Consider the following 22,552-nt stretch of genomic DNA (forward strand, 5'->3'; position numbering starts at 1 on the left):
TCGAGGCTCCCTTGGTGATTTCAGATAGAAGCCAAGCTTGCAGATCTTTGATTTAACCTCCTCCAGTTGCCTCCTGAGAAAAAACACTGGGTACTCCCAGGATGGCTGCAAAGTTAAGTAAGATTCAGAAAGAAAACAGTCTTGGTGGGAATAGGGCTCTGGCCCCATAATTATAAAGTCAGCTGACATTTTCTGGTGTGCGTGTGCACGCGTGCCCAAGCATGAGTGAATGTGTGATTGTGTAATTGTGTGTCTTGTTTGTGCAAGGTGCTTGCCTGTGTGTGAGGCCAGGTGGGCAGTCCACCCCCCATTCCATATTACTTTTCGGAGCACATAATGTCAGGAACAATGTTATATATCTAGGGTGTGTGGCCCTTGCAGGACTTCTGTGAATAGTATGGAATCCTGTTTGCGTTAAAAAGCACACTGGTTTTGTAAAAAAAAGGGAGCATGAAAGGCATTTTCTCCACGAGGGGGCAGCACACACTATGACAGCATTTCCGTCTCCCCATAGAATTCACAAGTGAACTGAGACTCCTGGCTCTATAGTTCAACATCCCCTGGTCCTTAATGTCATGCATCCAGAGGCCTGGAGGCTGGAGACGGAGCTCAGTGGTAGAGCTGTAGCATGCCCAAGGCCCAGCACCATCAAATAATGAAGTGAGCAGAAGTGGGGGCCCAATGGTTGGGCACCTATGAGGACCTGAGTTCAATGCCCAGCACTCATGTCCCGTGGTTTACAACTGCCCCTAAATCCAGCTCTGGGGGTATCCTGCACCTCTGGCTTCTGGAAACAGATGTATTGCGTGTATACCACCCTTCCCCAGACATATAGATAAAAATAAATCTGAAAAGGCATGAAGGCCAGACGTCAATTCTCGGTATCTTCCTCAATAACCTGTCACCTCGTTTTTACATTTATTTGCTTTATTTGGAAACGTGTGTGGGTGTTTTGTCTCTACGTCTGTATGCACGCCATATATATATTCCTCGTGTCCATGGAGGCCAGAGAGAGCATTGGATGTCTCTGAAGTTACAGGCATTTCTGAGCCTCCATGTAGATGCTGGGGACTGAGCCTGGCTCTTCTATAAGAGCAATAAGTGCTGAGCCATCTCTTCAGCCCCTCCAGCTTTTTTACAAGTAGGGTCTTTCATGGATCCTGGAGCTCAGTGACTGGTGAGGAGCCCAGCCAATCCTTGGGATCCTCCAGTCTCCGCCTCCCAGACTGGGATTACAGACACTTGATTCTGAGCCTGTTTTTTTTTTTTTTTTTTTTTTCTTTCTTTCTCTAAGGATCTGAACTCAGGTCTCCTGTAGCAGACACTTTACCTATTGAACCATCTCCCCAGCACCTCTTCCCTGCTTTCTACTCTGAGACAGGGTCGCAGGTAGCCCATGATGGCCTCAAATTCACCAGGTAGCCGAGGCTGGCCTTGAAATCCTAATTCTCCTGCTTCTACCTATTAGAATACTGGAATTACAGGCTTGAGTTCATAGGTAGAGCACTGTGTAGCACATATGAGGCTCTGAGCCTGCAGCTCCAAAGCAGGGAAGAGAAGAAGAACCAAGCAGGGTTGGGGGGCAGTAGTGCAGGCTAACCCCCACCCCCAGTACTGCGGGGCCCTCTGCAGTCTCACCTATGGTGGTCTCACAGAACTTCTCCGCAGCCACCTCACTGGCGATGTTGGCCCCCATCAGCACGCTGATGTCAATGCCCATCTTCTCTCTGATGATGTCGGAGATGAGCTTCAGCCCTTCGGGGCCCTCATCTATGCCCTGGAAGGATGCAGAGAAGTCAGGGGGAGTGTGAATCAAAGAGGCAAGAGACACTTGCTTTGTAAGTAGTCTTAGCTGAGCATGGGGACTCATACCTGTAATCCAGCTGAGGCAGGAGGACTGCTGTGAGTTCAAGGCCAGCCTTGGCCGCATAGAAAGTTGGGAGTCAGCTTGGGATACAGAGCGAGACTCTGTCTCTATCAAACACACAGGAAAGGATAGAATGAAGCAACTAGCCTAGTGTAAGATGGTGTGGGAGGCACAGATGAGCACCAGGGGAACCCGGAATGAGGACACGTGGGGTTGGCTAATCAAAGCGAGGATGTATAACCTGTCTCCTGACCAGAGGCTGGAACAGACATGGTTAATAGCCTGCTGACCTTTGCACTGTCTGTGTGGTGACACCACACCAGAGTCTCCCCCAGGCCTTATCGTGAGTGTGTTTTTCTCAGTCAATCTATAGAGTCCATCTTTGTGGAAAATGTCACGTGTCTTTACCCTGAGCTTTGGTTCAGTCATGTCTTGGGCTTTATTGTGTACACGGGATTGAGTTAATTATCACCAGGATTTTTTTTACCAAATTGTGTTGTGTTTAAATACGCCTAACATAAATGACTTTCAAAGTTTGACCCACCAGCTTAGTCTGAATCTCAACATTAGAGCCAACACCAGCTGAGTCATGCTGAACCAGACTGTCTTCTTATCTCTGGAGAATTGACAGTCTGCTGGCCACAGTGTTTGCAGAGACCCCTCCGAGGGAGTTAAGGTTACTTTGAAGAATAGGAACTCTGACCTGAGAGCACACAGGCCCAGTGGCTCCTTCCAGGGCTCCTGGGGGCCCCTGACAAGCAGGCTATTGGGATGGCAAGGGAGATCATGGTTGCTATACAGAAGGGGCTGGACCCATAGCGTGGGAACTACTCCCAAAGTCACTTCAGGTACCAAGGAAGACCCCAGTTTAGTCCCATCCATCACCAACAAGTGGGCAACCCCCGTGACAAGGACAACCGCACTGTCATCTGGTTCTGGCTGCACAAAGTATGGAGCCTATTACAAGCTGGTGCCACACCAGCAGGCCCAGTTGCTATGACATAAAAATTCTTTTCTCTAGGGTGGGGGAGATAGATCTGTGCTTGGTTCCAGCTCCAGGGGATCCGATGCCTCTGCCTGCAAAGGCACCTTCACTCGTGTGTACACACCCATACTTAGACACACACACATAATTAATAAAATAAATTTTGGCTAACTCCTTCATTGGCTCCTTCCATAACAGGCGGGGGGGGGGGTCCTCTTCCCAGGTTCCTCCTCTTCTCCCACCCTTCTCCCATCTGACAGAACAGCCATCCTGAATGCTGTCTATACTTCACTCAATTTTCTTTTACTAAATTAATTTTTATAGTGCATAAGCATTTTGGCTGCGTGTATGTCTACTGTGAGTGCAGTTCCCACAAAGGCCAGCAGAGGGCATCAGATCCCCCTGGAATTGGCGATAAAGACAGGTGCCTCTAGGTGGGTGCGAACAATAAAACTTCAGCCCTCTGCTGGGGCAGTGGGTGCTCTTAACCACCGAGCCCCCTTTTCAGTCCACCTGTTGGTTTTCTTGATCGTTTTATATGTAACTGTCCTCTTTGATCAATAGCACTGCAGTGTCCATCTGTGCTGTTGTCCTTGGCGCTGTATGACTATGTTAGAAACTTACACACACAGGTGCATATATGTATGTATGTATGTATGTATGTATGTATGTATGTATGTATATATGATGCTGGCTCAACTCTGTTCCCTGATTCATGGTATTCCAAATGAAAAGTTTACCACTCACTTTTTTTTTTTTTTTTTTTTTTTTTTGTTTTTCAAGACAGGGTTTCCCTGTAGTTTCTAGAGCCTGTCCTGGAACTAGCTCTTATAGACCAGGCTGGCCTTGAACTCAGAGATCCGCCTGCCTCTGCCTCCCGAGTGCTGGGATTAAAGGCGTGCACCACCACCGCCCGGCTTACCACTCACTTTTTGATGAAGTTTGTGGACTTGTTTTTAGAAGTCTATATGTGTAGATGGAGCGGCAGGGCTGCGCCCAGCCACCCGGCTAGCTTTACACCCGAAATAGTAACACGGAAACTGTATTCTTTTAAACACTGCCTGGCCCATTAGTTTCAGCCTCTTATTAGTTAATTCTCATATCTTGCTTTAACCCATATTTAGTAATGTGTGTAGCACCACGAGGTGGTCACTTACCAGGAAAGATCTTAGCCTGCATCCATCTCAGAGAGGAGAGGCATGGCGACTCACTATGGCGACTGCCTGAAGGGTCTGCCTCACTGCCTTCTACCCAGCATTCTGTTCTGTTTACTCCGCCTACCTAAGTTTCTGTCCTATTAAAGGGCCGAGGCAGTTTCTTTATTAACCAATGAAATTAACACATAGACACTCCTCCATCATATATAAAGAAAAAATTTACATAAAGATATGTGTGTGTGTGTGTTGTGTGTACACACACATATAACAATGCCTGGGAGATGCCGGGCGGTGGTGGTGCACACCTTTAATCCCAGCACTTAGGAGGCAGAGGCAGGTGAATTTCTGTGAGTCCGAGACCAGTCTGGTCTACAAGAGCTAGTTCCAGGACAGGCTCCAAAGCCACAGAGAAACCCTGTCTCGAAAAACCACACACACAAAAAAAGCCTGGGAGCCAGGGGTGGCACACGCCTTTAATCCCAGCACTCGGGAGGCAGCTGCAGGCCTCTGTGAATTTGAGGCCAGCCTGGTCTATAAGAGCTAGTTCCAGGGTAGCTAGGACAGTAACACACTGTAACTGTCTGGGGGAAGGGGGGGGGAATGCCTAGGAAACCGAATGAATGAAAGGAGCTTTTTAGTTGAAGATGAAAAAATCAATAAAATACAATGGTCAATAAAAATAATACCTTTCCTGCCATGATACTGGGATCAAACTCAGGTCAAGATTCCCAGCAGGCACATTTACACACCAAGCCATCTCACCCAGCATGGATGGTGAACTCACCTTGACTGGACTAGTCATTGGTAATGCAAGATTAACTAAGAGAGAAAGACCTGCCCTGAGAATGGTGGCACCATCTCCTGGGCCAGGCTCCCAGACTGAATGAGAAAGGAAGAGGAGGCTGGGGCTATGGCTCAGTGCTCGCCTGGATGCACAAGGTCCCAGCATCACAAAACACATTAAACAAAGCAAAAAAATGCTGGCAGCCAGCGGGTGCCGGAAGGAATTCGGCATTTCTCCATTCTGGTCTGCTGAGATGTGAACTAGCAGCCACCTTCTGCTGCTGCCTCCACGCAGCTACCCACAGTCACGCCTGCCTTGCCTCCCTGCCCATAATGGACCAGCTTGCTTCAGACAGTGGGCGTCAATAAACTTCTCCCTGCTGACGCTGCCTCCTGTCAGGTGTTTGTCATGACCGATGAGACAGGTGCCCGACAGACCTTCGCAAGCACAGGATAGAGGGAGTGAACTCTGGAGGAGGCAGGGTCCAGGGACCTGACTCCTGAATCCCGCCTGCTCTTCATGTGTGGTTACCTTGATGAGCGTGATGCCCAGGGCCTTCTTGGGCACCCTGCCCGTGATCTCATCGCAGATCTTGTGGATGAACTGGTGGGGGATGACAAACACCAGCAGGTCCGCATCCTGCACGGCCTCGCTGAGATTTGGGACAGCGACCTGCGACAAATCGGGAGACAGGTAACTCCGCAGAAGGCCAGTCAGTCCATCCCCTCGCCCCTTCAGAATGCACATGGCCATGAGGCTCTGCCGCCTCCACCCTATTCTTCCTAGGAAAAGGACCCTGACGTGTCCCTTTAGTAAGTGTTGCTTTAAAAATACATCTTTATTTATTCATTTATTGGTGTGTGTGTGTACATGTTGTGGCATGCGTGTGGAGGTCAGAGGACAACTCAGGTCTCTCCTTCTCTGTGGAAGTTCTGGGCATCAGACTTGACACCAGGCTTGGGTGCAGATGCCTGCCCTATTGTTCTTATTATTGTTTTTTGAGACAGGGTCACCCTTTATGGTCCAGGCAGCCCTGCAGTCACCATGTATCCTGGGCCATCCTCCTCCCTCAGCCCCTCTTTAATCCTGGATATCAAAGTGCTAAGGCAGAAGGATCAGGAGTACAAGGGTATCTTTGACCACACAGCAAATTTGAGGCTAGCCTGGGTTATATAAGGTCAAAAGGTCAAAAACCAAATCCAACCAAAACCCCACTGATGTGTACAGACATACGGATTTTAATCTTAACGAGAACAATGCTTTTTTAAAACCTTGCAGAGCTCAGCAGACAGATGGGAAAGACAATGAAAAGCAACCCCCGAGGGTACTGTGATCAGTAGCTCCCATGTCACACTGGGGCAGCGAAGCTGGCATGCCAAAGCCTTCACCTGGCTGAGCTCCAAACACGAGTTCCCAGTGGAGAGAAATGAAGCCAGATCGACCGCTGCTCTTCAGTGACAGGAAATGACAAGTGTCCTCTCTATTTAGGTCTAGTGAAATCACACTCTCAGACCAGCCAGCTTTTAGTGAGCCAGTGGTGAAAATGGTTAAGTCAAAAATGGGCAGTCACTGTCACAGAAGGTTCCTGAGCAGGGCCCTCAGGCCGGGCAAGGTGTGCGGTGGGTTGGGTCCATGCAAGGTAGACTTGGACCCTGAAGTCATAGCCTCACTGACAGACATACATAGCAGTGTTGGGCTTGCAATGGGGTTCCGTTAGCAGAGAGCCTTCTCAGGATTCATGAGACCCTGAGTTTGATCCCCATTACCACATAAGCCAGGGGTGGTGGGCTAGGAAGGTGGAGGCAGGAAGATCAGGAGTTAAATCATCCTCAGTTATGTACCAGATTCGAATACATGGGACCTAGTATCAAGGGTGCCAGAGAGATGGCTCAGCAGTTTCTGCTGCTCTTGCAGAGGACCAGGGTTCGATTCTCAGCACCAAGATGGTGGCTCACAACCATCTATAATTCCAGTTCCAATGGGTTCAGCACCCTCTTCTGACCTCCATAGACATTAGGCATGTATGTGGTACACAGACATACATGCAGGCAAAGCACCCATACACATAAAATCTTTTCTTTAAAATATAAAATCTTTTAAAAAATGTTTAGTTCAAAGGAAAATTACAGCTGGGTAGTGGTGGCACACTCCTTTAGTCCCAGCTCTTGGGAGACAGAGGCAGGCAAATCTCTCTCAGTTTGAAGTCAGCCTGGTCTACAGAGCAAGTTCCAGGACAGCCTAGGCTGTTAAACACAGAAACCCTCAGAAAAAGAAAGAAAGAAAGAAAGAAAGAAAGAAAGAAAGAAAGAAAGAAAGAAAGAAAGAAAGAGATCCTGTGTTTGTACTTTCTTCTCAAGTCACAAGGAGACAGTGCTTAAAAATGAGCCTGGGGTAGGTACAGAAGCCAGGAGAGAGAGCCTAGAGGGAAGAGAGGGCCTAGAGGAGAGAGAGGTGGTGTGGGAGAATTGTCTGTATTCTGTCAATCATGTTTTAAATAAACATTGATTGGCCAGGCAGGATGTATAGGTGGGACAACCAGACAGGAAGTAAAGGTGGGGCAATGAGAACAGGAGAATGCTGGGAAGGAGGAAGTGAAGGGCGTGGTCGATCGATAATTAACCAGACCGGCTCAATACAAAATATTTAGTTTTTAATAATTGGGGAAAAAAGGAAAACTTACACGGCCAAAGATCCCGCAAACACCAGGAGCGCAGGGAACAAAAAGAAAGAGACAAGCACACCTGGATGTTTTTATTTGTTTTTTGTGGCCCCAGGGGGACACACCCTAAACAGAATGTGATTGGCTGAAGTTCCCCATCAAGGAAGCCCATTCCTCCCGAGTCCTGGCCCATATACTGAAGAAGCAGGATGTAACCTGCCCCGCTGAAAAAGGTACTGAGCCATGTGGCTAACATAGATAAGAGCAATGGGTTAGTATAAGTTATAAGAGTTAATAAGAAGCCTGAGCTAATGGGCCAATCAGTTTATAACCTAATATAGACCTCTCTGTGTGATTTCTTTGGGGCTTACTGGCTGTGGGAACTGGGCAGGACAGAAACCCCAACAAGAAGGCCCTCATGTTACATAGAGGGCCAAGAGATGAAAGAGGGGGCCTAGAGGGGAAAGAGAGGGCCTAGAGGGGAGAGAGGGCCATGCATGTGTTGTGACCTTAAGGTTTCAGTCCTGCGTACAGATGGCTCCCAGGAACACTTTCAAGAATAGGGTCACATGAATGTCCACTCCATTTGGATACAACTGCAGGGCATTAATAGAGTCCTGGGCTTGGGCCTTTGCCCCATCTACACTCTGCCTGGGGAGGGAGGTAGTGAGTGAGGATGCCCAGGATGCCTGGCTGTCTTATTTGATGCATGGTGCTTCTTCCATTCCTGCAGTGCACTGGCTCCTAATCACCCAGCAGATTCATATTCCCTACTATTAAACTACCTGGCCCCAGGGCACAGATTTATAATCTCAGCTACTCAGGGGAGTGAGGCAGGAAGATCGCAAGTTCAAGGCCTGCCTGGGCAACCTAGGGAGCTCATGTCTGAAAATAACAAAGGACAGCACCATGGTAGTACCCTGGGTACCTAGAAAGTCAAAAGCAGAAAGCCAGAGTTACAGGCATGGGAAAGGAGGAGGGGGCAAGTTCCTCGGTGGCTAGCACAAGGAAATGGGCATGACAGTGAGGTACCTGACCCACAGAGGGGAAGGAGCCAGCCTGGACTGCAGAGACCCTCTCTCAGTCTCCCAACTCCCCTGCCCCAGTGAGCAGGTGTGACATCCTGGGTTTGATTCTCAGCATGGCGTGACCTAAAGCTGTAGTGTTAGGACTTAGCAGGTGAAAACAGGAAGACCACAAGCCCAGTGTCATAGGTGCATGAGGCCAGCCTGGGCTACCTGCATGCATGTCTTGGAGTAGGGGAGAAGCCTAAAACTTCAAAAGTAATGTTAATTAACTAATGAAACGGTCACTGGGAAGGGCTCTAATCCTACATGGTTGTTGTCCTTGTAAAGGGAACAATGAGGCTGGGAGGGGAAGCTAGGTGGTTAAGAGAACTTGCTGCTCTTCCAAGAGGACCAGAGTTCGGTTCCTAGCACCCATATCAGGGCCTTCACAGCCTCTGTCACTCCAGCTCCAAGGGAGCCAATGCCCTCTTCTGAACCTGATGCATACATGGGCACAGGGCACACACCCATTTCCACAGAAGAAACGCAGGGCCTGTCTCAAAGAGCAAACCAACCAGAATCCAAGACAAGCAGAGCCAATCAAGTGACAGTGGAGACATGGGGGAACCGGAAGGTTGCTTTGCCTCTCCCAGGTCCTATGCGACTCAGAGGGTCACAACCTGGAGAGTGAACCAGATGTGTCCCCCACCCCCACCAGGTCTTACCACATTTTCTGGCAGCTTGTGTCCAGGGAGATATTTCACGTTTTCGTGGTCATTGTTGATGATGTCTGTCAGCTTCCTCCCATTAACGGTTTCCTCGAAGACCCACATCTTTACCGTGGAGGCGAACTTCTGCAGGTTCTTTACATTATTTCCAATGATTTTCGCAACAGCTGATCCCCTGCAAGGAGACAGAAGAGGAAAAAAATGTAAACTCACTGGAGAAGAGAAAAAAGCATTTGACTGAGATGCAAATGTCTGGCGTTTTGATCCTCAGACTTCATGAGTCAGCTCAAGGTGAGTGGTGTGTGTGTGGACTCAGTTTTCTTATACAACCCCACCCCCTGCCCGACTGCAACCCATCCTGTTATCAGGGAAATGGCAGCATTTGGTACAAAGTTCAAAAATAAACCAGAAGCCTGAGGCTTAGCTCAGTCAGTACAGTGTCTGACTAGCGTGCACAAAGCCCTGGGTTCGATCCCCAGCTCTGCATAAACCAGGCAGGTGGCACAAGCCTATAATCTCAGCACTTAGAGGGTAGGGTTAGAAAGAGGAATTCCAGGGTCAGCCTTAGCTACACAGAGAGCTGAGGGCAGCCTGGGAGACGGGAGACCCTGTCTCAAAAAAAAAAAAAAAAAAAAAAAGAACAAAAAACCAAAACACTCCTCAAATCTACTAAGAACCCACATGTCTTGGCACAGTGTCACAGGTAGGACAGAAATTCTGGGGAAAACGAGAGGGTTTGGCGCCTGTAAGGAGGCTTAGCTATAGCTCAGATCAATCAAGGAGATTAAAATGTAGCCACTGTGGAATCAACTGTATCCTATTAAGCCGCATCAGAGCCACCTCTGTGTGAAAGGAGAAGCCGCCACGAAAGGAAACAGGCTATAGGGTGGGTTCCCATCGCTCCACACCCCACACCTTCGGATGGCCTCTGGCCCCCAAAGTCCCTTCCTCTGCTTTGATATTCAGTGAGTGATAGAATTCTGAAATCCTAAGGAGTTACCACAGTCCTCAGGTGGCCCCGTGCTGTCGGACAATGGTTTTACCCAGTAAAGATTTTATTCTTGTACTTGTTTAATAAAACACTGATTAGTCAGTAGCCAGGCAGGAAATATAGTCAGGGTGACCAGGCAGGAAGTAGGGCGAGAACAGGAGAATTCTGGGAAGAGGGAAGCTCAGTCTGCAGTCGTCGCTCAGACACAGAGCAGGACCTCGCTGAAAAAGGTACCAAGCCATGTGGCTAACACAGACAAAAATTATGGGCTAATATAAGTTATGAGTTAATAAGAAGCCTGAGCTAATAGGTCAATCAGTTTATGATTAATGTAGACCTCTGTGTTTTCTTTGGGACTGAATGGCTGTGGGTGGTGTGGCTAACATAGAGGGACCTGGTAGGACAGAAAGCTCTACTGGGCCTGGCTACTGTGCCCTTGTGGTAAGCTGTGATGGGCACCTGACCTCAGCTGAGCCGAGCGGCTTCCGTCTGTGGCGTCTGAAATGAGAAACTGCTGCTTAGAGGACTTTCCTGGTGTGGGCTCCGGAGTAAGAAAATGGTACAGAAAGTAGATGCGATACTTAGTTCCTTCCCGTAACTCCAGCATTGAGGAGGCTGAGCCGGAAGGATGCCTGTCACTCATACACAGTGGGCTCCAGGACAACCTGGGTGACAGACTGAGACCCCATCTCAAAAAATCAAGCTGGCAAAGGTGGTGAGGAACACTCTAAAATCCCAAGGAATTCTGGATTTTATGATGGTGTGTTCACAAGAGTGTGAGGGCACGCCTGTGTGCAATCGCTGCTGGTGAGAGACAGAGACAAGGCGGTGGGTGGGCAGAGTTACGTGGGCCTTGCCTTGGGGGAGGCACCAGATGGGCCTCACCTGGGAAGAAGCTGCCACTTCAGGAAAGTCCTGGAGCCAAGAGCAGTGTTGACTCAGAAGCATGGACCCCACCTCCCGACCCAAGCAAGAACTCTGTTCAGCCTCAGGCCTCAGAACACACACCCACTCAGTCAACTCAGTGAAATCTGTGATTCCAGCACTGGGGGTGGGACTGGGGGGGAAATCAGGCACTGAAGGTCAGTGGCCTAGGGAGTTGGAGGCTAGCCTAGCTGTCAGAGACTTCTTAAAATAAACAAACCTGAGACAGAGGCAGGAGGACATCTGTGAATGCGAGGCCTAGACCAGCCAGAGCTACACCTACACTTTTTTTCTTTTCTTTTCTTTTTTTCTTTTTTTTTTCCCTTAGGTTTTTCAAGGCAGGATTTTTCTGTGTAGTTCTGGCTGTCCTGAAACTTTGTAGACCAGGCTGGCCTCAAACTCAGAGATCCACCTGCCTCTGCTGGGATCAAAGGTGCGTGCCACCACTACCCGGCTATGAGACCCTTTCTGAAAACAACAAAACCCAAATCAATGCTATACAAAATAACCCAACCAACCAGATAAACATGTGGGAGCTGGAGACGCGGCTCCGTGGTTAAGAGCACTGGCTGCTTTTGCAGAGGACCCGGGGTCAAGACCAGCACCCAGATGGTGATTCCTAATCATGTATGACTTCAGTTGCAGGGAATCTGTGATACCCTCTTCTGCTTTTGACTGTACCAGGCACATATGTGGTACAGACTTGCTTGCAGGGGAAATACCCAGAGTAGGAAAACTATGAAAATCAGTCAGTGGAACAGTGGGCTTCTGATAGGATGTCAGTCTTTATACCATAGGAGAGACACATTGTCCCCACTTCACAGACGAAAACATAGAGGCCAAGAGAGTACAGATGTGAACCAAAAGGACCCCGTGAGCACTAAGAGGCAGGAGTGCAAGCCCAGATCTTTTTTTCCATGAGCCCTTTCCTGTTGGGAGGGAGGGAGAAAGGGAGGGAGGAAGAAAAGTAATTTAAGGACTGGACTGGTCAAGAGCCCTGGCTGCTCTTCCAGAAGACCAGGCTTCAATCTCCAGTACTCACATGGAGCTCACAACTGTCTGTGTCTCCAACTCCAGAGATCTGGCCTCCTTGAATAGCGTATGTATTGTACACAGACATACATGCAGAAACAACACCATACACATAAAATAAAGTTACAAATTTTTAATGCAATTTAAAATCTTGTAAAGTAAATAAATATCTAAAGGGAGTTCTGTCACATGCTGAATTTACTAATGGGCTGTGGGGACATAACTAAGGTTCTCATGCTTGTGCAGTGAGCACTTATACCAACTGGGCCATCCCCCAGCCCCTGCTCTCTCCTTTCACCCATGCCTGCTCTGAGCTGTGCCATTCACCGGTGACAATCAAGGACGTTGGTGAGTTTTCTATTAAACGACATCTAGTCTTCAGTCCTAAGAGCAACACATGAAAGAAGCCAAAGCGCTAGGAATAATCCCATCCTGCCACCCAGGCAGAACCACGGTTGATACCGTGAGCGATTCTCTGCGGTTAAAGGGCTTTTGAAATACAATCAAGTGCCAGAGATACAAATGTGAACAGCGAAAGATTTTAAGAATAGATTTGACTTGGTGCAATGTTTATTTGATCTCTGGGTAGAGAAGCTTTCCAAGTTTAAACCCAAAAGAAGAAACCACAGAGACAGGGAGAAAAAAAAATCAATGTGAACATTTCACTTAAAGGAAAGGAGGAAGATGCCAGGGCTTCTGGCAGAGGACGGTGCTCACTGTGGGATGGCCCCTTACACAAAAGGCGGCACGCGGCTGGGGATGAAGTGTGATGCCCTGGATTCCATCTCCAGCACCGCACAAACTGGTTTTCTAGGCAGCAAGTTCTTTTACCTGCTAAGCCTCTTGTCGGCCTCCCACCCCCACTTCCCAGCTGCAACAGAGTATCACGTGGTCCAGGCTGGTCTCTAATTCCATTTGTAGCTGAGGGCCGAGTCTGTCTTCACCTCCAGGGAGCTAGGATCACAGGTCAGTGCCCAGGACTTCCTGCACACCAGACAAGCCCTCTGCCAACTGAGTGTCACAGGGTTTGTGCCCAAGGTTTTCTGCCTTCATCTTCTGTTTACAGACTCTCAGCAGACAGCACATCCTGGTGAGAGAGCAAGGAAGCTAATTCCCATTGCTGCACCATCAATTGCTGGAGAGACAGCTCTTGGATAAGAACTTGCCACCCAAGTGTCAAGACTGCAGTTCAGATCTTCAGACCCCACAAAGCCAGGAAGGAGAGAGGACCACTTGACATACCAGTTCAGAGAGGCAGAGACCAGGGACCCCAGGGCAAGACGTGTAGCTAGATAAACCAGAATGTGTGTGAGCTCGAGGCTTAAGCATGGAGATCCTGAGATGAGAGACGATGTCTGACACCAGCTTCAGGCTTCCACATGCACACACATGAGAACACAAATATACACAAAGAAAGGGAGGAGGAGAAGCCAGGCAGTGGTGGCCCATGCCTTTAATCCCAACACTCAGGAGGTAGAGGCAAGCTGATCTTTGAGTTCGAAGCCAGCCTGATCTGCAGAGCTAGTTCCAGGACAGCTAGGGCTGCACCGAGAAACCCTGTCTTGAAAAACAAACGAGAGAGAGAGAGAGAGAGAGAGAGAGAGAGACCGACCCCATGACTTAAGAGGTTCCCTTTTATCTTAGATGAAGGTGGCTAGGTCTGTAGGGCAGAGCGCAGGACATTGCTGTACAGCCAGCCAGTGTTCCGGATGCTAGGCAGAGTTCTTGAAGACACACGTTCTTTGGTTTTGTTGCCTGTAGCCCCTGCAAACCGCTTCCTTCTTCTAGCACTGGGAAAAACCAGGTAGAAGCAGCCAGATGGTAAGAAGCAGAAGCTGCTTACTGCCTGGGACAGCATTTCTTAAGCTTGGAGGAGGCTGGTACGTAAGCAGGGGAAATGGGGGCCCAGTTCCTCACCCCACTGACATTACATGCAAGCAACACTTGTTCCCACTTGTTTGCTGAGCTCCCAGGGGTGGTGCTAATTGATGCTGGTTAGTTATAAACCAAGGGTACGGGAGACAGCTAGGCTGGTGGAATGCAGGTCTAGCATGAACCCAGGAAGGCCTGGGCCCGTGAAGGGGGACATCAGCATAGCATGATTGTAATCCCAGCACTAGGGAGAAGAGGCTGAAAGACCAGAGCCAGTCTGTGCTATAATGTACGGCCTGCTGAAACACAAAAATCAACAACAAAACCCAACGCTAAAAAGCAAGCAAACACAGAGTGTTGACTTTGGAAACACAAGGACCTGAGTTTGAATCCCTGAACTCACACAAAAGAGCTGGGTATGGTAGTGCATGCTTGTAATCCCAGGTGGGGAGGTGGAGGCAGGTGGATTCCTGGGATTTGCTGGCCAGCCAGCCTGGGTCTGCTTGGTGAGCTCCAGGCTAATGGCAAAGCAGCAAACACAACATGAAGGGAAACGGGAGCCATCGAGATGGTTCAGTGGGTGAAGGCACTTGCTGTTGAGGCTGAGTTGGATCCCCAGAATCCACAAGGTGGAAGGAGAGAATCGAGTCCCACAAATCGTCCCTTGATGGATGTCATTCATATGCTGTGGTGAACACACACATGCCCACACACTAAATATGTAAAGGTAGAAACATTTTTTACATTAACTCTATGGTCACATAAACAGAGCCTGCACAGTGACAATACCAGCTGACATCCTAAAATGGATGGGGACCTCTCACAAGGTCTCACCTGGGCAATTAATGGCTGCTAAGGGAGGGATGATTAGTCTTCTAGAGGCACACATAAGAGCGGCACTAAGTGGATTCGGTGGTTGTATTTGTATACTTGTGTATGTAACAAGTTAAAGAATGAGGTCATGAAGTTGAAAAGGAGAAAGGAGGACAGGGGAGGAGTTAGAGAGGGGAGAGGGTCAGTAGAAATGATGTAAATACCAGACTCGTGAAATTCTCAAAAAAAATTAAAGTATAAAATTCTTAACTAAAAATAGCAACATTGAACATTGTCCTGAGGAAGACAACCAAGGACACACACACACACACATGCACACACACACACACAGAGATAACATACTCATTTGTATTCCCAGCATTTGGAAGGAGGCTGAAGGATCAAGAGTTCAAGATCATTCATAGAGGCAGTTCAAGGCCATCTTGGGCTACATAGTGAGACCCTGTCTCAAAATATCAAGAGGAGGATATCACAGCAGTAAAACACAGAACATTTGCCTACCACATGCAAGAACCTGAGCTCACTCCCAACACAGCAAAAAGTGAGGAAGTAGAAGGGGAGGAGGAGCCAGGCAGTGGTGGTGCACACCTTCAATCTCCCAGCACTCTGGAGGCAGAGGCAGCAGATCTGTGATTTTAGAGGCCAGCCTGGACTCAAAAATAGTTCCAGGACAGCCAGAGCTGTTACACAGAGAAAGCCTGTCTTGAAAAAAGAAGACAAATAATAGTAAGATATATAATCCCATCATTTGAGAGATTTAGGTATGGAGAATGACAAGAGTTCAAATCCAATCTGCGCTATATCGTGATACAAGGCAAGCCTGGACTACAAAACATTGTTTCAAAAAGAAAACATGTCTGGTGCATGCCTCTAGTCTGAGTAACAGCAAGCAAAGGCAGGCAGATCTATGAGTCCAAGGTCATCCAGGGTAGACACTTTAGTCCTGGTCACCCTAGAACGCACTGTGTGGACCAGTCTACCGCCAATTCTTGTTGAACCTTCTGCCTCGGTCTCACCAGTTGTTGGGAGTTGTGGAATATTATTTCAACTCGGCAAACATGTGTACATTTGTTTATGCCGCAGAACATTATGAAAACTATGTAAAGATGTGCTACTTTTGTTGATGCTGCATTTGTTTAATTATTAAAAGCTGTGATGCATTTGTTTCCCCCCTTGCCTACTTAAGGCACCTGATTGGTCTAATAAAGAGCTGAACGGCCAATAGCTAGGCAGGAGAGGATAGGCGGGGCTAGCAGGCAGAGAGAATATGTAGGAGGGGAAATCTAGGCTCAAGAGAGGAGAGGAACGAGAAGGAGGAGGAGAAGAGAAGGAGGGAGATACTCAGGGACAGAAGCCAGGCAGAGGTCAGCCAGCAGACATGAGAAGCAGTGAAAGTAAGATATACACGAAGAAGGTAAAAAGCCCAGGCCAAAAGGTAGATAAAGAGAAACAGGTTTAAGTTAAAAGAGCTAGCCAGAACCGTGCCTAAGGTAGGCCAAGCATTCAGAACTGATAAGTGACCTTGTCGTGATCTGGGAGCTGATTGGTGGCCCAAAAGAAAATACCCAGTGAAGCTGGGATTAAAGCTTGAGTCACTAGTCACTACACCCAACCGAACCACACTGCTGACGCAGAGCAGATTGACTCTGTTCTCAGTTAAGAGATTTCACGACAGGATGGTGAACTGAATAAAGATCCTATCATCAGCTGACACTGAGGGCTGGGATGCCCTGCTCTCTTCCCCAGCTCCTGCAATCCACAATTACAACTCTAATCTCAGACAGCATGTACCTATTCTAAATAAGGATTTATAGATGCAGTTTGTTCAAGGCCTGCAACTAAGCAGACGACTGAGATAGAGACCCCTGGGAGCTGTCCCCCACCCCCCCCCCCTCCTTAGGTTACTTACTGCCCTACCCTACCTGCTTGGGAAGGGTGGGTGTTTTTGGAGTTCTGTTCCGCAGTGACCTGGGGTCTGTCTTTGACACTATGCCTGAGTGATCTTCTCCGGGCTGGTTTTTGTTAGCGATGGTTCTTAATACATTTTATTACATTTGCTTATTTAGTTGGAGAGAGAGAGCGAGAGAGAGAGAGCGAGAGAGAGAGCGAGAGAGAGAGCGAGAGAGAGAAGCAGGCACTTGGGCTAAGACTTATCACTACAGTTTAGCTATATATGACCACACCTCTATTTACATAAATGCTTAATCGCTAAAGTAACATTTACATTCCTGTGGCGAGGACCAGATATGGAAGAGAGGTCCAGCTCCTGCTTGAAAATGAGCAAAAGACTAAAGTCCTTTCACGGGAAAAATCTGCCCTTTCCTAAGGAAGGACTGAGCAAGACTGACTGCAGAGGCAACCCTGGTGTCAAGGCGTCTTTGGGCCACAAGCTGCATATGGTAACACTGGGGAGGCAGAGAGGCAGGCAGATCTCTGTGAGTTCAAGTCCTGCTTGGTCTTTATAGTGAGTTCCTGTCTCTCAAAAACCAAAACCCCAAATGGTGTGGCTTACCTGTAATCTTAGTGCTGGGGAGTTAGAGGCAGGAAGATCAGAAGTTCCAAGTCAGGGCTGGAAAAATGACTCAGGTTAAAAACATTGCCACCCTTCCAGAGGCCCTGGGTTTGATTCTCAGCATCCACATGGTGGCTCACAATTGTCTGTGACCTTGGTTCTAGAGGATCTGATGTCTGCCTCTGGCCTCCAACGGCACCAGGCACACGTGGTACACAGACATACATACAGGCCAAACACCCCCACAAAATAATAAGCCTTTTTTAAAAGTTATATAGATAAAAGCCTACAATATATATTAAAAAATAGTTCAAAGTCATCCTTTGTATTGAATTCAAGGCTAGCCCGGGCTAAATGAGAACCTTTCTTTTAAAAAGGGGGTGTGTTACAGGTGTGTTTAAAATGTAACATCTAGGCTTGTGCCAGACTCCAGTTCATAAAGTTTGTATCTCTGAATCTTATCTTCTAAGCCCTTACTTGTCTCATACCTGAGTTGCTCAATAGTAGAGACCATGTCCTGTTCCTGAAAAGAGCAGGGCACCCTAAAGAGCATGCTACCTACCGGGGCAAACCCCGGAGAGTATACTAACTCAGAGCCAAACACTCCATCTTCACCCCCTTTTTTTGAGGTTCCACTATATTCTGGCTGGTCTAGAACTTGCTATGTAGCCCAGGTTAGCCTCCTATTTGTAGTGGTCTTGATGTCTCAGCCCTTCATGGGCAGGATTACAGATGAGCCATTCTGTCCCTTTCTGGCCCCTCCCTCCCTGTTCATAGTTCCTCTAATTGGGACGCTCTTAGGAAGTGGGGATCCTCTCTCTAGGACCGAGTGACTCTGTACCCAGGGCAATGGCGTGAAGCCAACAGCTGTTTCTGTCTGATCTGGTATTCCATGGAGGCAGGCAGCCAGCATAAACCTTTCAAACAATTCTCAATTGCTGTGTCGCAGGCCAAGTTCTACTCCCTCCTAGAGCCAGGTCGGACCAAGAATACAGCCAAGTACATCAGAATGAAGATGCTTCAGGCTAGCCGCCAAGCCTCCCTGAAGATGCTTCAGGCCAGCCGCCAAGCCTCCCTGAAGGGCCAGAAAGGTTGGCTTCATGATCCTTGTTTGGGCTTGGTCTAGCGTGGCAGAGCTGGGCCACTTCTGCCTGCAACTGCCAAGCTGGGGAAAGGGCTGTCCTCTGTGGAGTTGGAGAGGATGGGGAACTAACCTGGAATAGGTGTCTGAGGCTAGCACCAGGGGACGGAGACAGGAGAAGCGAGAGTTCAAGATCATCCTCATTTAGAACAAGGCCAACCTGGGCCAAGTAAGACCCAGTCTCAATGTGCTCAGTGGGTGCTTGCCCAGTAGCAGAGCCAGCAAAGGCGGCTGACATTTCTCTGGAGTGACCTTGATATTGTAAGTGGTGTGCTGTATGTAGGAGTCCCCTCTGTATGCTATGAATATTTTATTTCCATTGGTTAATAAAGAAGCTGCTTTGGCCTATGGTAGAGCACAATATAGCCAGGCTGGAAGAGATAGAGTAGGCAGAGATGCCATGTAGTTGCCGAAGGAGAAAGATGCCACCGGAACCTTACCTGTAGACCACAGCCTCCTGGTGATACACTGATTAATAGAAGTGGGTTAACTTAAGATGTAAGAGCTAGCTGGGAACACGCCTAAACTGTTGGCCAAACTGTTGTAATTTGTAGAAGGAGCGGAGGGGCTGCGTCCCGCCAGCCGGCTAGCTTTACACCTGAAATAATTACACGGAAACTGTATTCATTTAAACACTGCCTGGCCCATTAGTTTCAGCCTCTTATTGGTTAATTCTCACATCTTCCTTTAACTCATACTTAGTAATCTGTGTAGTACCACAAGGTGGTTGCTTACCAGGAGAGATCTTAACCTGCATCCATCTCGGAGAGGAGAGGCATGGTGACTGCTTATGGCGACTGCCTGAAGCGTGTGCTTCGCTGCCTTCTACCCAGCATTCTGTTCTGCTTACTCCGCCTACCTAATTTTCTGTCCTATTAAAGGGCCGAGGCAGTTTCTTTTTTTTTTGTTTTTTTCGAGACAGGGTTTCCCTGTAGTTTCTAGAGCCTGTCCTGGAACTAGCTCTTGTAGACCAGGCTGGCCTTGAACTCAGAGATCCGCCTGCCTCTGCCTCCCTAGTGCTGGGATTAAAGGCGTGCGCCACCACCGCCCGGCTGGCAGTTTCTTTATTAACCAATGAAATTAACACATGGACACTCCTCCATCAGTAATTAATACAGTTTCTGTGTGATTATTCAGGTCTGGGAAGCCAGGGACGAACAAGCAGCCTCCACTTATAGTGGTGAAGCCAAACTGAAAGTCCATGTGAAGCCTTGAAGAGGACATCTAAGAGTCCCATTTAATGTGACACAGAAGTGCATGGGGGGCAGCAGGTAAACACGCTTGCCACGCAAGCCTGACCGCCTGTGCTGAGTCCCCAAATCTATAGAAGAAAAGAACACCAAAAAGTTATCCTCTGAGTTGTGCAGAAAACCCCACTTTCTCCCACAAGCACACTTGTGACGGCACACTCCTTTAATCCCAGTGCCTGCAGCTAGAGGTAGGTGGGTTTTGTGAGTATGAGGTCAGCTCTGTCTATGAGTAGCAAGACATAGAGAAGCCCTGCCTCAAAAAACTAAAAATTGAAATAGTCAGCTGGCACAGCCCTTTAAACCAAGCATTCTGGAAGCAGAGGCTGGCAGATCTCTGAGTTCAAGGCCAACCTGGGCTACAGAACAAGTCCCAGACCACCCAGGGTCGCATAGTAAGACCCTGCTACAAGAGCTAGTTCCGTGACAGGCTCCAAAAGCTACAGAGAAACCCTGTCTCAAAAAACCAACCCCCAACCCCCCCCCAAAAAAAAAATAAAAAAAAGAGGCTGAAGGGATGGCTCATTAGTGTTCTCAGTACCCATATGGTGGCTCCCAACCGTCTGTAACTTCAGTTCCAGGAAATCCTATGACCTCTTCTGACCTCCGCAGGCAACAGATACATATTTAGTGTACTTACATATTTGCAGGCAAAACACTCAGACACATAAAAATAAAACCAAAAAAAAAACACAATAAAAATAAAAAGTATGACTTTGAATTCCTGATTCCCCTGCTTGCCCCCCAAAGGCTGGGATTCCAGGCTAGTGCTACCACAACCCTAACACACATGGAATCTGGTTGGGAGGGAAGCTGCTTCTTGGAGGTAGAAGGAGAGAGGCCTTGGCGTTTGATCAAGCAACAGCAGAGTGGATGTATTTTAGCAACAGTATTCTGTTTATGTTAAATGAGAGTGGGGTGGAGCGTTCACTAGCACTCAGGAGGCACTAGGTTCAATCTCCAGCATAAACAACAACAAAAAACTTCCTCTGGGCAGGCTAGAGCTTGTGCTCTTCCTCTGGGCAGGCTAGAGCTTGTGCTCTTCCTCTGGGCCGGCTAGAGCTTGCGCTCGTCTTTAATGCCAGCCCTCAGATATCTGTAGATTGAGGCCAGCTTGGTCCACACAGCAAGTCTCAGGCCAGAGCTGCAATAAGACCCTATCTCAAAAGAAAAAGAAGTTTTCAGACATTCATTATTTAGCATATGCCAGGCACCAGGTACAGAACTGGGGGAGAGTGGAAACAGTAAGAGAAAGGTGGGGCCGCGATGCAAGGGCAGAGGTCAGCAATGGGAGCCTCAGAGAGGCCACCCGCCCAGCCTCAATGGAAAAGGACAGCCAGGTAAGGTTTCTTCCAAATCTGCTTTCTGAGCCAAGTCTTCAAAGAGTGTGACTAAGACCAATCAAATGGCCCCTACGACTGTACCGCTTCTAGAAGCAGGAGCCGCGGTGTGAGTCAGACCACAGGAAAACACAAGGGGACCGGAGCTAGGAAGCGTTCCACCTTCCTCCCTGGGCCGCGGGAAAAGTGTGGACCACACCAGCACTATGTTCTGACTCCTTGTCACCAAGACTCCCAACTTCTGTGTCAAGTATCACCAAGGTATCGAAACTACTGGAAGGGCTTGAAAGCATCAAGCGCTTTATAAGCGAAGTCAAATCCAGCCCAGTGGAGAAGCGCTGCAAACACCTTCCCCCAGGACCTTCATGTCCCAGCAGCAAGGCCACGGGGGACCTGGACCCCCTCCCTGAAGTTAGCATGACCGGGAAACAGTTGCTAGAGGAGGTGAGAGCCTTGAAGGCTCTTGAAGGACAGCGCCTGCCCCAGGTAGTAAGAACCCTTTTCAACCTCTTGTGCCTCCAAACTGCAATAAGAACGACTGAGCCCTCCTCCAGTTCCTCCAAGGAGAACGCTCTTAGGGTGTTTTGCTAAATCCACGGGCGTGGCAAGCAGGTGGCCAGCAGCCGCACAGTTACTAGGGCGCAGACAGGTGCCCGCAGGCACGGTACGCGTTGCCACCGCGGCCACCCGTGCCAGGCACCTCGCGCGCTAGTGCCTTGGTGTGTTCTCTGGGCGTGCAGTGCCCAACCGGGACATGCGATCGCAGGCCCGCCTCTCTGCCTGCCCGAGGAGCCCTGGTGACCACGCTGAAGCAGCGGGCTAGCAGCCCTGGCCCGCCCGGAACCGGGGCTTCCTGGAGGCGGAGCCCGCGCCGCCCACCCGCCGCTGCTCACCAGTTCCCTGAGCCCACGATGCACACTTTTAGAGGCGCCGCTGCCATGGCCAAGCCGGATCGCTGCTGCACACTTTGCTTCCCAGGGCCCAGCCGGATCCTTGCAGCTAGCCGGATCGCTGCTTGCACGCGCAGTGCCTCCCAGGCCAACTGCTCACCTCCACTGGATCGGCCTAGTGTAGCCGCTCCGGGCGACCCCGCCCCGCCCTCCTCTCCGCCAATGGCCACCGTCACCCCGCCTGGGCGCCTAGGGCCACAGCTGACAGCCGGTAGGACCCGCCCCACCACTCCCAAGAACCACTGCGCACGCCTGGTCCAGGCTGGTGGCCTGGTCAGCCTCCCGTGTCGCCCCACCCCTGCCCGAGGAATGTTGGGATGTGTAGTCCACCTCCCTGTGGGCTCCGGGACCGTAGTTCTAGGTGCGCCACGTGCAGGCCGAAGACATTGCGCAGACTTCAGCTCCGAGCTCCCGCTGCTGTGTTGCACTGCCCGGAAGGAGCAGGACCCACCCGGCTTGTGGAGGTGTCACCTATTCTCTCTCGGCGCAGGGAGAGCTGTCACTTAACTGTGGACAGCCTAG

General features: G+C 49.2%; 1 protein-coding gene across 1 annotated transcript in view; it reads right to left on the reverse strand.

The window, feature by feature from the left end:
- The window catches only part of Gpd1l (glycerol-3-phosphate dehydrogenase 1 like), a 40,072-nt gene extending 17,899 nt beyond the window's left edge, over nt 1-22,173 (reverse strand). The window contains exons 1-4 of the mRNA XM_038322914.1: nt 21,974-22,173; nt 9,185-9,362; nt 5,325-5,465; nt 1,639-1,777 (exon numbers count right to left, since the gene is read on the reverse strand). Of these exons, the coding sequence (XP_038178842.1) occupies nt 1,639-1,777; nt 5,325-5,465; nt 9,185-9,362; nt 21,974-22,020 (505 nt within the window). The 5' untranslated portion in view covers nt 22,021-22,173. The remainder of the gene's footprint in view (nt 1-1,638; nt 1,778-5,324; nt 5,466-9,184; nt 9,363-21,973) is intronic.
- Nucleotides 22,174-22,552: the final 379 nt, after the last annotated feature.

The sequence above is a fragment of the Arvicola amphibius genome, chromosome 3 (assembly GCF_903992535.2).
Source record: "Arvicola amphibius chromosome 3, mArvAmp1.2, whole genome shotgun sequence".
In the NCBI taxonomy this organism is placed as follows: Eukaryota; Metazoa; Chordata; class Mammalia; order Rodentia; family Cricetidae; genus Arvicola; species Arvicola amphibius.